This window comes from Epargyreus clarus, unplaced genomic scaffold (assembly GCF_041222505.1).
Source record: "Epargyreus clarus isolate Ecla_fem2 unplaced genomic scaffold, WU_Ecla_fem_2.2 ptg000015l, whole genome shotgun sequence".
Classification (NCBI taxonomy): Eukaryota; Metazoa; Arthropoda; class Insecta; order Lepidoptera; family Hesperiidae; genus Epargyreus; species Epargyreus clarus.
The window spans coordinates 8879100-8893220 of NW_027332223.1; the positions used below are offsets into that span (position 1 = coordinate 8879100).

The window sequence follows — 14121 nt, forward strand, 5'->3', positions numbered from 1 at the left end:
TAAGATGTTGCCCAGCTTGGAAATTTTTAAATTTACTGTCAGTTTTAGATTCTCATATTTTAAGAACTTTGTCTAATATTTTAAATTGCAATTTGAACGAGAGATCTTGGTCCCAGGCCTCTTTACCCATTCGGTTTGGAGGTCTTGGTATCAGGAAAGCTACATCTGTTGCATTACCAGCATTCCTGTCTTCTGTGCACGGTGCGAGTTCTCTGTTTCAAAAAATAACGGATTCTTCATTAGGCCATACAGAGATCTCGTATTGTGAGGAAGCTAAGAATGCTTGGCGCATAGCTTGCCCAGGTGTATCACTACCTGTGGACCTGAACGTGCAAAGGCTATGGGACGAGCCGCTTTGCAGAATTACACACACCTCCTTGGTAAACTCAAGTGTGAGTTCTGCAGAGCGAGCTCGTCTTCTAGCCGTTTCTGTTAAGGAATTAGGATTTTGGCTACATACAACACCGTCCAATAATTTAGGGACGGTGTTAGATAATTCTTCATTTACTATCGCCATCGGCTTGCGACTAGGTTTACCTATAATTCATCCACATTGTTGTCCTTGTGGAGTTCAGGTAGACCATTTGGGACATCACGGCCTTTCTTGTCGTCGTAGCGCCGGTCGCCAATCGCGCCATGCTGCCCTTAATGATGTCATCCGCAGGGCTCTTGCTACCGTCAACGTACCGGCACAATTAGAGCCGAACGGTGTTGTACGTGACGATGGTAAGAGGCCTGACGGTTTGACTCTAATTCCTTGGAAGAATGGGAGGTGTCTTGTGTGGGATGCTACGTGCGTCGACACAATGGCACCTTCCCATCTTCATCTTTCGTCTAGGGCGGCTGGTGTTGTGGCTACCGACGCGGAAATACGCAAGCTGCAGAAGTATGCTAGTCTCAGTCGAGACTACATATTTCTGCCGTTTGGTGTGGAAACGATGGGGCCGTGGGGTTCTGACGCTCGATCTTTTTTTAAACACCTGTCAAGGCGTCTGATCGAGTGCACCAATGACCAGAGGGCTGGCGCTTACCTCGGGCAAAGAATTAGCTTAGCTATTCAACGAGGTAATGTCGCCAGCGTTTTGGGGACTCTACCAAAGGACAGCAATTTGGATGAAGCTTATTATATTTAATTTATTTTTCATACATAACTATTTTAAATCCTGTTTTATTAATATTTTTTGTATTTCTATTAGGTTAATATTGTAAATAATTTACTACGAAAATAAATACGTTTACGGATATTTGAGAGATTATAAAGAGGTTTTTGAATATAATGTCTTTGAGGGAATAAAACACCTGCAAAAGATTTATTCATTACATTATTCATTATACTAAGTAATTTAGTTGGATTAGAAGTAGAAAAATTGTATTTGTTTAAGTCATATTAATGTGATGTTACGTAGTATTTGTGTACTCTTTGCATGTGATAAACATATTACTTTCATCTTTGGTGTGATAGTATCTAAATAATCTAACCCTTTTCAAAAAAATTAAAGTTTAAATATTTTGTTATGTGCTCGTACACAATAATTTAAATTAAAATTTGTAAGTAATATACTTTTTGTATTTCATTCAAAATTGCAAATTATATTTATAATACAATGCAATTGCATTAATTATTTGAAAATTATGTAAAATAGTAATAAAACAATGTAAAAAAAATATTTTGCACTGCAAAATATGGTCCATATAGTTTACAGACCCGGTTTATATAGTTGTTGCGGCAAAAATAGTGTGTTGTGATGGCAATTTCTTAATTTTGGGCATCTTGGCAAAAGCGAGGTTGGAACCTGCAACACTATCACTGACTCTGCCATTTTTGTCGCGACTATCATCCGATATGGTTAGTAACGTGGTGTTTTAAATATTTATTTATATTATTGAAATCATTAAGTTTAATTAATTTAATTTGTGCCAATAACATACTGGATATGTTGTTAATTGTGTTATACGATTTATTTTTGGCATGTTGTTTTAAAATGATGATAAAACTAGAAATATATTTATACGGTTAGAACCTGATTCTATGTGAAGATTATTCTAGGGCGGACTGATTAAAACTCCAAAATACGGTATTATTGTATTATCTTTCTATTCTATGCTAATTTCTATGTATATTTTCAGTCGCATAGAAAGTTTTCGGCGCCCCGTCATGGGTCCATGGGATTCTATCCCAAGAAGAGGTCCCGCCGTCATCGTGGCAAGGTGAAGGCGTTCCCTAAGGATGATCCCAGCAAGCCGGTACATCTTACGGCGTTTATCGGCTACAAGGCCGGTATGACCCACGTTGTACGTGAACCTGACCGTCCTGGTTCCAGTGAGTATTATTTTCATCTTATTATAATAATTAAAAGTACCAAATAAGCATGCACTTGATAGTCAGCGCCAGTACCACCCATGGACATTTTTATATTCTTCATGACGTGTTAATTTACAGAGATCAATAAGAAGGAGATCGTGGAGGCGGTGACCATCATTGAGACCCCGCCGATGGTCTGTGTTGGTGTTGTTGGTTACATTGAAACACCACATGGACTCCGCGCCCTCCTTACTGTATGGGCCGAGCACATGTCTGAGGACTGCAGACGCCGCTTCTACAAGAACTGGTATGAATATATTACTTCATGATAAACATCAATATGTATTGTCAAAAGTAAATTCCTTTAAATAAGCTACATTAGTAATAATTTACATGTTGAAAAAACTAATCAATCTGCTTCATATCAGTACTTAAATAGTTCTTGTAGCCATAGATTAATTCCATACATTAAATTAAATATTTGAACTGGCTCAAAATCTGAATAACATAGTCTAACTATTCAACACATGAATAAAATTCTATTCCTCACTGTTATCACAATACTAATTCTGGTTCAAACAGCTCTCCTCTCATAAGACGAGGGTTTGTCGATTATATGCGTTGAGCATATTACTGCCATGTGGTCTCCGCTCAATGAAGAGACCATGCGGTGTTCTCTTACAGCTGTAGTTTGACATTGTAATTGGTTAGGTACAAGTGCAAGAAGAAGGCATTCACCAAGGCAAGCAAGAAATGGCAGGATGAGCTCGGACGTAAATCCATTGAGAAGGACTTCAAGAAAATGATCCGATACTGCAGTGTAGTGAGAGTGATTGCCCACACTCAGATGAAGTTGCTGAAGCAGCGTCAGAAGAAGGCTCATATTATGGAAATCCAGATCAATGGTGGTACCATTGAAGACAAAGTTAAATGGGCTAGAGAGCACCTTGAGAAGCCCATCCCTGTAGACTCTGTCTTTGCACAGGATGAGATGATTGATTGCATTGGTGTCACTAAAGGAAAGGGATACAAAGGTGAATATTGCTATTTTTACTTTTGATACGGGAACATGATTTCAATCTAGCAATAGTCATGGTCATCATTGTATAAATAGGTTAAAATAACAATCTTGTCTTGTTTCTATTATTTGGTATTTTCAATTAGCTAGCTAGTAGTACCAAATTAATAATAAAAAAATTGGGAAAAGTACATGTTGGTTTTCAATCATTTTCTTGTGATGAGTTTCACATTTTGCAGTGTTTTAGGTTTTAGTTTTAAAGTTTACCAATAATTTTTTATTGAATTATTTTACAATATTTTGGTATTAAATTTCAGGTGTCACATCACGTTGGCACACTAAGAAACTGCCCCGCAAGACGCACAAGGGTCTGAGGAAGGTTGCCTGTATTGGAGCATGGCATCCTTCAAGAGTATCGTTCACTGTAGCCCGTGCTGGTCAGAAGGGCTACCACCATCGTACTGAGATGAATAAGAAAATTTACAGAATTGGACAAGGTATTTGAAATTTCATTATAAAACAAGTGCTTAAGCAATTTCTCTTTTGAAATGTCTTATGTATGGTTAATAATGTTTGTTAGCATAACTATAAATTAAAAATATATTAATGTTTTAGGAATCCACACCAAGGATGGTAAGGTCATCAAGAACAATGCATCCACTGAGTATGACTTGTCCGAGAAGTCTATCACTCCCATGGGTGGTTTCCCGCATTATGGTGAGGTCAACAATGACTTTGTGATGATTAAGGGATGCTGCATGGGACCCAAGAAACGAGTTATTACCCTCAGAAAAGTAAGTATTGTGTAGGAAGTTCTGAATCTGAAAACCATCTCTTTTTGAAGACTAAATAAGGCATATGGTATTGAAGCAAATTCTTATAATCTAATCAGTTTTAATTTACACAAAGATAACAAATTGCATATAAAATTAAAATGTATGTAAATTTTATTTCAGTCGCTGCGCGTACACACCAAGAGGGCAGCATTGGAGAAGATCAACTTGAAATTCATCGATACATCATCCAAGTTCGGTCACGGTCGCTTCCAGACGCCGGCTGATAAGGCCGCGTTCATGGGAACTCTTAAGAAAGACCGTATTCGGGAGGAGGCCGCAGCAACAACAGCAACACCCGCTGCCGCCGCTGCGACTGCTGCCACCACTCAGTCTTAAACATTCTTGACAAGAATAAATCCATTATAAATACTTTTATTGTTTTATTCTGAGTGTATCCTGCAAAATATAATGACGTACGACGTACGCAGATGTTTCAAGACTCTAGTTTTAATAAATGCAGATGTGTTCTCTCCCTCATAGTATAAGGCTATAAGGGTTGCACCGATAAGTGGTGACCAGAGAATCAGAATGGCCGGTGACTACACATATTTTACATCGAAATAATCTATGCTTGAATTACATCAAATAAATTTACTTCGATTAAAAATAAATAAACTGGCCATCCTGATGTCAAAATGGCCGGTCATGCCGCATTTATTGCAGCTTATAAGGCATACTGTTTGTAATAAACTCATAGATGAGTTTGAGGCATCGGCATTTGTATCACTACCGGGGCAACAGTTTCGTATATGACTAAATATTGCAATCTCCCGTGAACGAGTTATCTGCGCAAGTAGAGTTGCCCAACTATCGATAGTTGACCTTAGAATAAGTAACAATATCGATAGTACTATTGATACTATCGATATCACCGATATAATCGATACTATCAATATAACAAATTAATACTATTGATGAGAAGCAATAATATCGATAAGATAGATAGTATTACTTGCTAATACTATCGATAGTATGGAAAAGTATTGATAGTATTACATTATCGATACTTTAAAATCCACCGATAGTATCGTTCCCTAATTTAAGCTTTTGTATTAAGTAGTATTAGTACTACTAAAGTTTAGTTTAAATTCAGATACACTTTATAATTAATACGTTTTCTATACTAATATTTTTGAGACATTTCCTTGCTATGTACTTGATTATAGAAAGACAATACAATCGCAGATGATTTAACTATCGATAGTGTGAATTATTGATACTATCAATACTATCGATAGTATTACTTCTAAACGTATCTCGGTCTTCGATAGTATCGATACGATCGATGGTATTGATGCTATTGAAGCTAATACTTTCGATACTATTTTTGTATAAAAATACTATTGCCCTAGATCATACTATCAATGGTATCGATAGTGTCGACATTATCGATACTGTCGATAGGCTATCGATACTATTTATATGACGTCAACTATCGATATTTTAGCAATAGTCGACTATCGATAGGCAAATCTAGGCGCAAGTACAACTTCGACAAATACTCCAATAAACATTCTACGAAGGCATACGCTATTGATACGCACAGATGCGTTTGGGGCATACGGACTGATATCAATGCACCAGGACACCATAATTTTATAGGAGATATAATTACTACTTCATATAACAAACAAACTCACAGATGCGTTTATGGCACTGGGACTTATATCAATGTACCAGGGCAACAGTCATCCTAAACTCGCAAAGGTGTTATTCTGTCTGTTGAAACTCCCATTAACGTGTTTGGTATTGATGGTTAATAAATAAGTAATTAACGCAGTCGCGTTTGGGGCAATGTGACGCATCCATGTACTAGGGTAACATAACTGTATACAAGATATGATAAATACTGCCCGGACAGTTAAACGCGTTTGGGGCAGAACTGGTCTCAATGTACTAGGGCAACATAACTTTATAGGAGATATGATAAATCCTGCCTCCGAAGTCCGACAAGTCCGAAACTCAAAGACGAGTTTGAGACAATATGTACCAGGGCAACAGCTTCATAGATAAAAAAAAAATACAGCGTAAACTCACAAACGCGTTACTATCGGAACTCGTTACAGGAATGTCACATAACTTCATAGAAGATATGTATAATAGTGAATAAAATAATATAGAAGATATGATGAATATTTTTTCGCTCATGGTTGTATAATAAACGCACAGACGCGTTTGGGACAGGACTGGTAACACAGGATGATAACACAGGGTAACACAGGACTGGAAACATTACGTCACAGTAGATATGATATTACTGCCTTTACTGTCAATTTTAATAAACGCAGTCGCGTTTGGAGAACTCGCATTGTAACAATTGTGCATTCATCATCATCGTCAACCCATTACTGTCCCACTGCTGGGCACGGGTCTCCTCTTAGAATGAGAAGGGTTAGGCCATAGTCCACCGCGCTGGCCAAGTACGTATTGGTAATTGTGCATTAGGACTATATAATTCCTTAACATCAAAATACTACTACTTCAGGCTGTAAAACTTATAGTTTCAGACTGAGGTTTTAGAAAGAAAGGGAAGGGTTAATTGAACGAGTTTATTTTAATATTATAAATATATAAAGAAATTTATTAAGGGAAAGTTTATTATTAATTTCTTGTTGCTTCACGGAATAATGATTCTTATAATAGGCGACCCAGTGTGATGGTATAATAATACAGGTGATATTTTATAAATAAATTCGTTCAATTCCTGTGAAGGGAAACAATTAAAAATATATAAAGATTCAATTTATTTGCACAGAGTGCTTGGTCACTGCCTCACAGGAATAATAAACAGATAAACAATGTTTTCAGTCACATGTCATTTGTTTTTTCAAAATAATTATTATTGACAACATATCTGATACATTGCAAAATAATATTACGCTCTTGACGTATTTCATTTTGTAATAGCTTTTCAAGAAGGGTAGATGGCAGCTTTGGTTTAAATTTTTTGAGATTGTTCCTGTTGTGCCTATTGTCTTGTATGGTTCTTTTCTCAGCTCTTTTAGGTTTCTCAGTGTTTGGGCATGCCTTGTTACTGTTTGGGACATCAGCAGTACTTACTATATCAGTCTCTTTTACAACTTTAGTTTCCTCTGGGCCACTATCATCATCATCACTTTTAGAAATTATTGTAAGGGTACATATCGAATTTTGTGGTTTATCTTGATTTTCTGTATGGATTGGTGTGTTACAAGTCTCAGTAGGGTTGTTATGCTTGACTTCTGTATTTGTTATTTGTTCTTCTGTTTCTTGTTCATCATCGGAACATTCATAGCTGCATATTAATGATGACAAGGCCCCACATACTAAAGGTTCACTAGGTGCAGAATTGTTTACTTGAATACATTCCTCTACAGTATATTCATCGTCTTCTATTGAGTCACAGTTTTGTGGCTCCTCACTTTCATCATTATCTTCAGTATCATCCAGCAAGTGGAGAATTCCAGTGAATGGTTTTAGACTTCTTTTATCATCCTCAGAAGGAACTATTTTTTTAATGGTCTGTGGCAAAGGCTTTTTATTTACTACAACTGGAGTTTTACTTTTATTCACTTGAGTAGATTCATTTGTTCCAAATCTTCTTTTAATTTTTTGTCTGTGGTTATTCTCATTGCTATATTTCCTTTTTGTCCCTTGTTCTGAAAAATATCAAACATTGGAATAAATTATAAATCCCAGATAAGATAACATTCCTACCCAAATCGACCACAGATGCACTCCTACACTGGAGGACTAACTTGGAATGCCTTAAAAAAAGTATGCTCCCTTCAAACCACAACATACACTTCTGTTATTAGGCCGAAATAGGTGTGGCGGCCATGCCGCCGTAGTCAAACCACTGAGAGTTCTACCACCTTTAATAAGCATATATTTGCACATACTAATAAATACACGCATATTTACGATAGATTATATTATAATCTGATGATTTACATTGAAAATATTGTTTTGCATATAAAATTTTTATTACCTGTTCGATGAAACTTGTTATCCCTATTGTGCTTCAGAGCCATTTTTTCACCTCTATTAATTTTTTCTTTGATTTCTGCAGTCTTTTTTTCTATATTTTCTTTTGTGGGATACTTTTTCTTTCGTTCCTCTCTCCATTTCTTTATTTCTTCTGGATTATCTAATTTTGATATTTTTTTAAATAAGCCCGTTGAATGCTGCATTTGTATGTGTTTTGTTATAACTTTAGGATGTGCTATAAACTGACAACCATCGATGTTGCATTTCTGAAAAATGTTTAAAAAGTGTCATTAAAATTAAATTTATTTCATGTACAAAATTATATTTATTTTAGAAAAAATTGGACTTGGACAACAATTTATAAATTCTGAACTAAATTACTTTACTGGTACTTATTTGGTTCATTTTTTCTTTAATTTTAAGTGAAAGGTCCATCTAAATTGTTTTTCATAAACTTCTATGAAACTCTAAGACAGATAGTTTTCAGATTTTAAATAATAGTGAACCGGACAAATTGTTTAAGTAATGATATGTAGTGACAGCGGGTCAGATACATCCAGACTACAAAAGGTCTAACAAATAGAAAACTTAACAATCAAGTTTTAATGTAACCATTAGGTGTATTTTTTTGTAGTAAAGCATTAAACCATTGCTACAGTCCTTTAAAATACAAGGAACGAATAAAGATTGCATTCCTACCATATTTCGTTAAAAATTTTGAATTTGGAAAATTACCTGATGTTGTTGCTTGTGGTTTTCAAGTAACTGAATTGTATGGAAGCCCCTATCACAAGTTTCGCACCAATGTTCTTCATTATTACTTGTAAAATTTCCCTGTTCTTTTGAATGGTGATTTATTGGACGATTTCTATGTACTATTGGCCATTTTGCTCCAAATCTGGGCATTCCTGGCCTCCATTGAGGTTGACGTTGGTTATAGTTTGGATGGGCAAATCTTGGACGTTGCATGGTGTATAAAATTGTCTAAATACTTATAAATCAATGGTTAAACCTGGAAGTTATCGTAAATTATACAAATACCTATAAAAGTAACAAATACAATGTGAATTGTGATTATTATATTACACAAATACACATGTGAATATGACAGAAGTTGTCAGATCAGTTGACACTGACAGAACCGACAGACAGTAGGAGAATAAAGTAGAGATGAGCCCGATGATGTGAATCGGAAAAGTCGGAATCATCCATTTTTTATTGATCCGAAACGGACTTTAAATAATAAACATTCGATTTTTTCTGTTTGTGAATATACGTTTCATATATCCGTATTACATCTTAAAAATGCCTTTTCTCGGACTTACACATAACAAATATTTAATTTCGCTTTTTTTGGAGCAATGGATGGTCTATAGATTTTCTGGCTTATGACGTCACACAATAAACTAATACTATAGTGCGCGCCAAACTGCTAGCTGTGATGTTGTTGCGAGTAGGTGCAGTCATACAATTTGCTATGGCGACGCGATTCATTTCTATATTCAGAGTGGACTAGGCGGACTATAGTATATCAATTTTCGAGAACTCGAATATCTCAATTCTTATAGGAATCGATTCCAAAATCGATTAGATATTTATCTCTATACTAAAAACGATTTTTTTTTTATTTGATGAAGCTTTGGTTCTTTTCTTTTAATGCTTTAGCCTTGATCGGCCTGAAAAATATATCCTCCGAGAGTAGATCATAGTGCGAGGCTTTATGGTTTCCTTGCCAAATTGTCAATAAAAAGATGACATGTTTGTCAATGTCAATTCTTTGCAGATCAACAGCAACTTGGTTATTTTGTTTACTTCAGTTTCAGTTTTGCAATGAATGTATTTTCATAATTCTAAGCTTTGGGGGTTATATTCTTTTTGATAATAATTTAGTCGTAACAGTATAAATTCTTAGATCCACAATGAATAATTCAGCCGCCAAGGTAATCAGTATATTTATCAAAATAATATTTATGTTTTGGAAATTTTCAAGTTCGACTTTGGAGTATTATATAGGTATATTCAAAAGAAATAATAATACATACTAATGCGTTTGTTGGCCAAAACGTCTTTAAATCTATTTATGTCTTATAATTTCAGGTTGGGGAAATCTTTACTGAGGCTGGTGCGGCTTTCAATAAATTAGCTGAGATGACCATGATGCTGCATCCCATGGCCGAGCAACAGTCTAGGTGAATTGTTTGTCTTGTAATTATTTATACATCAGGATTGCAAGCTAATTTTTTGTCTTATACTAATCAGTTGTATGCATAGCGGTTACTGATGTCATCAATTTAATTTAATTTTTAATAGAACAAAAATGTATTATTAAGTATTAACATATTTATAATAAACTTTTAGGCAGGCAATGCATGTTTTTTTTTAAAGTATGTAATATTTTTTCTTTCACTTTATAGCACTCAAACGAAAACTCCAGTGAAAAGGAAAGCTACAGATGATCGAACAGCAACACCAAGCAATAACTCTGGGCAGGTAATGTATTGATTTATTATTTTTAATATAGCTTATTAATTGGCAATAGTAATATGCTCCAACAGACATTTAGTGAAGCTCTAATACATCTTTGATATTATTTACTTAAACAGTTTAAGTTTACAGAATTAACCAGTTGTAAGCTTGTCTAAATACTCGGATAGTTACCTGGTAAAAGTAGTGAGGCAATGGTGTGAAAGCATTACCACATCATTTGTATTTGATAACAGCATAATTCTACTGTCTTCTTGTTTGAAGCATGGTAATGTTCAGGTAGCATTTAGTAGGAGGTCTGTGAGCCATATTATCCACTCAGACATCCAGAATTACTTTCTTGGGTGTTCACTATAAAAATACTTTTAAAATGCTGAAAATATGTAAATAAAAAGTTAAATCTTCTTTTAAACATATCAGTGAAAGTGTTAAAATATAATCTATTATATTGTACTATTGTTACTACTTAGTATACTGCTTCCTCTTTTTAAGGTAACCCTAAATATGCTCAATGCTCCAGAATCAGAAATGGATGTAGATGGACTCGGAAATGATGTAAAGCTAGAGTTTGAGACCAGTACAGAAGAAGTAGCTACAGAAACAATATTAAAGTAGACTATGAAGTTAAGATAATTATGTTTGTTGGGTTTATGTTACAGTTAAAGTAAATAATTACTTAGAAGACATTTGTGTCATATTAAATGTTATAATTATGTGCTTCAAGTTTCATTTAAGTATTGGATTCTTAATATGTACCCATTCATCTTTGGTCATGTTTTGTCTTTGTGTATGTAGTTGAGATTATCAAAAAGTTTCACTGTTGTTTTGTAAGGTGTATGGTTTTTCACTTAGTTTTCAGATGTAGCAAAGTTGTCTGTGATAAACTTGAGGGAAGATTTATATTGGTGTTAGCTACAGAAATCTTGAACAACCTATAATTACATGCATTGTATGCTTGCTTACACTTATTTATCAAAAACAGGTACATATTCATAGAGGCGTTATTATTTCCTATTTTGTTAATATATTAGATCTGGTTGTGAAGCATATTTTGTAGAAGTATATAAGATATCATTTTATAGTTTTAACAATAAAATTGTAAAAATAAAATAAAATAGTTTTAACATAGAATAGAGTTTATTTTAAGAGATCCCTAAAGTTATTAAAATACTTTTAAGTATAATAAAAGTATTCACATAATACCTAAAGGAAAATTAAGATTCTTATACACTAATTAATTGTGTTAAACTTTAATATACAAATAACTCTAGTAATATTTTTCTCAATTTTAAGGGTTTGTATGATAAAAATTTAGTGCCTGCTCATTTCTGTAATATTATTTAGGATGTAGTCTTATCACAATAAAATAGTTCTTTGATTATTAATGGAGGGCAGTTTCACAATTTATGAAAATATGCTTTGAACACTGACTCATTTTAGAATGTTACATGAAAACTTTGTATTTTTCTGTTCCAAGCAGAATATGGTGATTCATAAACTTTTACTGTGTTATTCTGTAATAAAATGGTTTCAATGACTGTATCAACATCATTTCTTATTTTAAGTTTATCGAACAGTGGAAAACAACTGCCAGCCCTCTTCAATCGTCTCTGGGCCTTTCCGTAACATTTCCAGGGCTGTGGCTCCACCACAATGGATCTTGAAAGGGTTGTAATGGTTTTTAAAAACTCTTCTAGTCCATCATCTCCTTTATTTATATGAATCCACATTGTAACTGAGAAACAGAAAATGACATCAAATTTCTTTTTGTTGTGGGATTTGAGGAAGTTTTTTATTTTTTCTTGGCCTTCATTAGACATTATATCTAGAGCAATATACGTAATATTTGAGTTATCATTTTGTTCCATAGCTCTTTCTATAAGTATTGGGTCAATGTCCACTGCTAGTATTTTTATATTTGATAAAGGGTATATGCTTAGCAAGTAATTATATAATTCCTTGGTTAATTCTCCAGTATTGCAACCCACATCCAAGCACACTACGTCTTCGTTTGGGAGTGGTGTAGGTAACATAGAAGGGTGAAAGTTAACGGTTCGCTCATGAGAAGGGTGGAACGAATAGTAGTTTATAAAGTTTCCATGTATGACTGCACCTGGGTCTATTTCTGCACCTTGCACTTGAGGCATTGTATTTCTTGTGGATTGGTATATTATCAGCTAAAGTGACGTTTTATACGATTGTAGATGTATATTATCAATTTGAATTAACTTTATTTAATACAAATACAATAACACCAACGTCACAGAAATGACAAATGACAATGACAACACATTGACAACCACATGACACGTTCGTGACTTTCCGCTTTCGTCGTGTTTTGCTGACCGTCACCGTTTTTTTTATTTTAATACTTAAAATTTATGCGGATTCTTTAGTTTTTTCCATCTCCAAATATTATGAATTGTTTTGATACTGTTGCATTATTTCTTGGGTCCCTTTTTCCCACATCAGATTTTTTTGGGAACACCGACATCTTTAGTGCTTCTATAGGCAACTACTCCCTATTTCGTATACTGTGATCTAGATGGCGCTGAACACCATTTGAAACGGTAATGGTAGAGGAGCTTTATAACTTGAACAAAATATTTTAAATGACATATATCCATATAAGTAAAATAATTTTATATAGGAGGTAATTAATAGTCTGCGATCACATTTTAAATTTAAGCCAGCATATCTATCTGCTTTTAGAGAGTCTGCTTCATTTATCAGTTTGGTTTTAACTTAATAACAAAAGATTTACTTATAACTAATATGTACAATTGTACATTTTACACCTTTTTTTATTTTTGTTTACGAGGGGGAAACCTTCAAAAGGTACCCTGTGCCGTGGGAGCGGCACGGGGTTATGTGGGATTCTTACCGCACTAAAACCCCCCCGGTAGCCGTCCTCGGCGCTGCGTAGAGGACTCCGGGATCTCCAGAGGAACGCAACCGGAGTCCACTTAGCGCGTTGCCCCGTCGGGCTCCGCCCAGGTGAGCGTGACGCTCGCCACACCGTCTGGTGTGCACAACGGTATGCGACCACACATACCGCCGTCCTTCCCGGGGTCGCTGTCCGGGCGGTTCGAGCTCCCACTCTTACGACCCGCAACCCCGGAAGCCCCTTTTAGTCGCCTCTTACGACTGGCAGGAGATACCGTAGTCCTATTCTGGTCCCGGAACTACAGAGACCGTACATTTTATACCTAATGTTAGTATATTGCTTATCTTTTGGGCGTGCTTTTATCGTTTTGGTGCACTATTTATTTTTTATTTTCTTCGTCTTGATATCTTCCCCTTGTCCTAATACTTATATTCTAACCAGACATTTTTTTTTAAACATAAAAGCTTGTTTTAGGTATTTACTTAAGATTTACTTACTTAAATTATAAAATTATATTACATGGATATGTGACTATATACCTAGTAGTCATAACTTTACTCTGACGCCGTAAATGGTACAGTAGGTACATACAGTAAGAATGTAATCTTCGCGTGTCTACACAATG

The 14121-nt window shown here is 35.0% G+C and overlaps 4 protein-coding genes and 1 non-coding gene across 7 annotated transcripts; 3 read left to right on the forward strand and 2 right to left on the reverse strand.

Moving 5' to 3' along the window:
• The first annotated feature begins 1689 nt into the window (after positions 1-1689).
• RpL3 (ribosomal protein L3) lies at positions 1690-4525 on the forward strand. Its single transcript, XM_073080552.1, has 7 exons — positions 1690-1846; positions 2128-2320; positions 2441-2609; positions 3014-3336; positions 3638-3817; positions 3936-4114; positions 4277-4525. Exons 1-7 carry the CDS (start codon positions 1844-1846, stop codon positions 4490-4492), a joined length of 1263 nt encoding a protein of 420 aa, XP_072936653.1. The 5' UTR covers positions 1690-1843; the 3' UTR covers positions 4493-4525.
• Positions 1983-2061, forward strand: LOC140748394 (small nucleolar RNA U43). Its single transcript, XR_012102950.1, has one exon. It is a non-coding gene; the product is annotated as a small nucleolar RNA U43 (small nucleolar RNA).
• Positions 4526-6881: 2356 nt separating the features above from the next.
• Nufip (nuclear FMR1 interacting protein 1) lies at positions 6882-10973 on the reverse strand. 2 transcript variants are annotated; one of them, XM_073080554.1, is made up of 4 exons: positions 10784-10973; positions 8861-9137; positions 8127-8391; positions 6882-7794 (listed from the first exon to the last, which is right to left on the reverse strand). In XM_073080554.1, exons 2-4 carry the CDS (start codon positions 9092-9094, stop codon positions 6965-6967), a joined length of 1329 nt encoding a protein of 442 aa, XP_072936655.1. In that variant the 5' UTR covers positions 9095-9137; positions 10784-10973; the 3' UTR covers positions 6882-6964. The 2 variants fall into 2 exon arrangements, with proteins under 2 accessions (XP_072936655.1, XP_072936654.1); XM_073080553.1 differs by lacking the exon at positions 10784-10973 and having other exon boundaries at positions 8861-9186.
• On the forward strand, positions 9897-11740 carry LOC140747915 (uncharacterized). 2 transcript variants are annotated; one of them, XM_073080556.1, is made up of 4 exons: positions 9897-10068; positions 10223-10314; positions 10540-10615; positions 11102-11740. In XM_073080556.1, exons 1-4 carry the CDS (start codon positions 10045-10047, stop codon positions 11222-11224), a joined length of 315 nt encoding a protein of 104 aa, XP_072936657.1. In that variant the 5' UTR covers positions 9897-10044; the 3' UTR covers positions 11225-11740. The 2 variants fall into 2 exon arrangements, with proteins under 2 accessions (XP_072936657.1, XP_072936658.1); XM_073080557.1 differs by having other exon boundaries at positions 9900-10065.
• A 111-nt stretch (positions 11741-11851) lies between these two features.
• LOC140747913 (probable RNA methyltransferase CG11342) lies at positions 11852-13491 on the reverse strand. Its single transcript, XM_073080555.1, has one exon. The coding sequence runs from the start codon at positions 12754-12756 to the stop codon at positions 12046-12048; it is 711 nt and encodes a 236-aa protein (XP_072936656.1). The 5' UTR covers positions 12757-13491; the 3' UTR covers positions 11852-12045.
• Between the last annotated feature and the right edge of the window lie 630 nt (positions 13492-14121).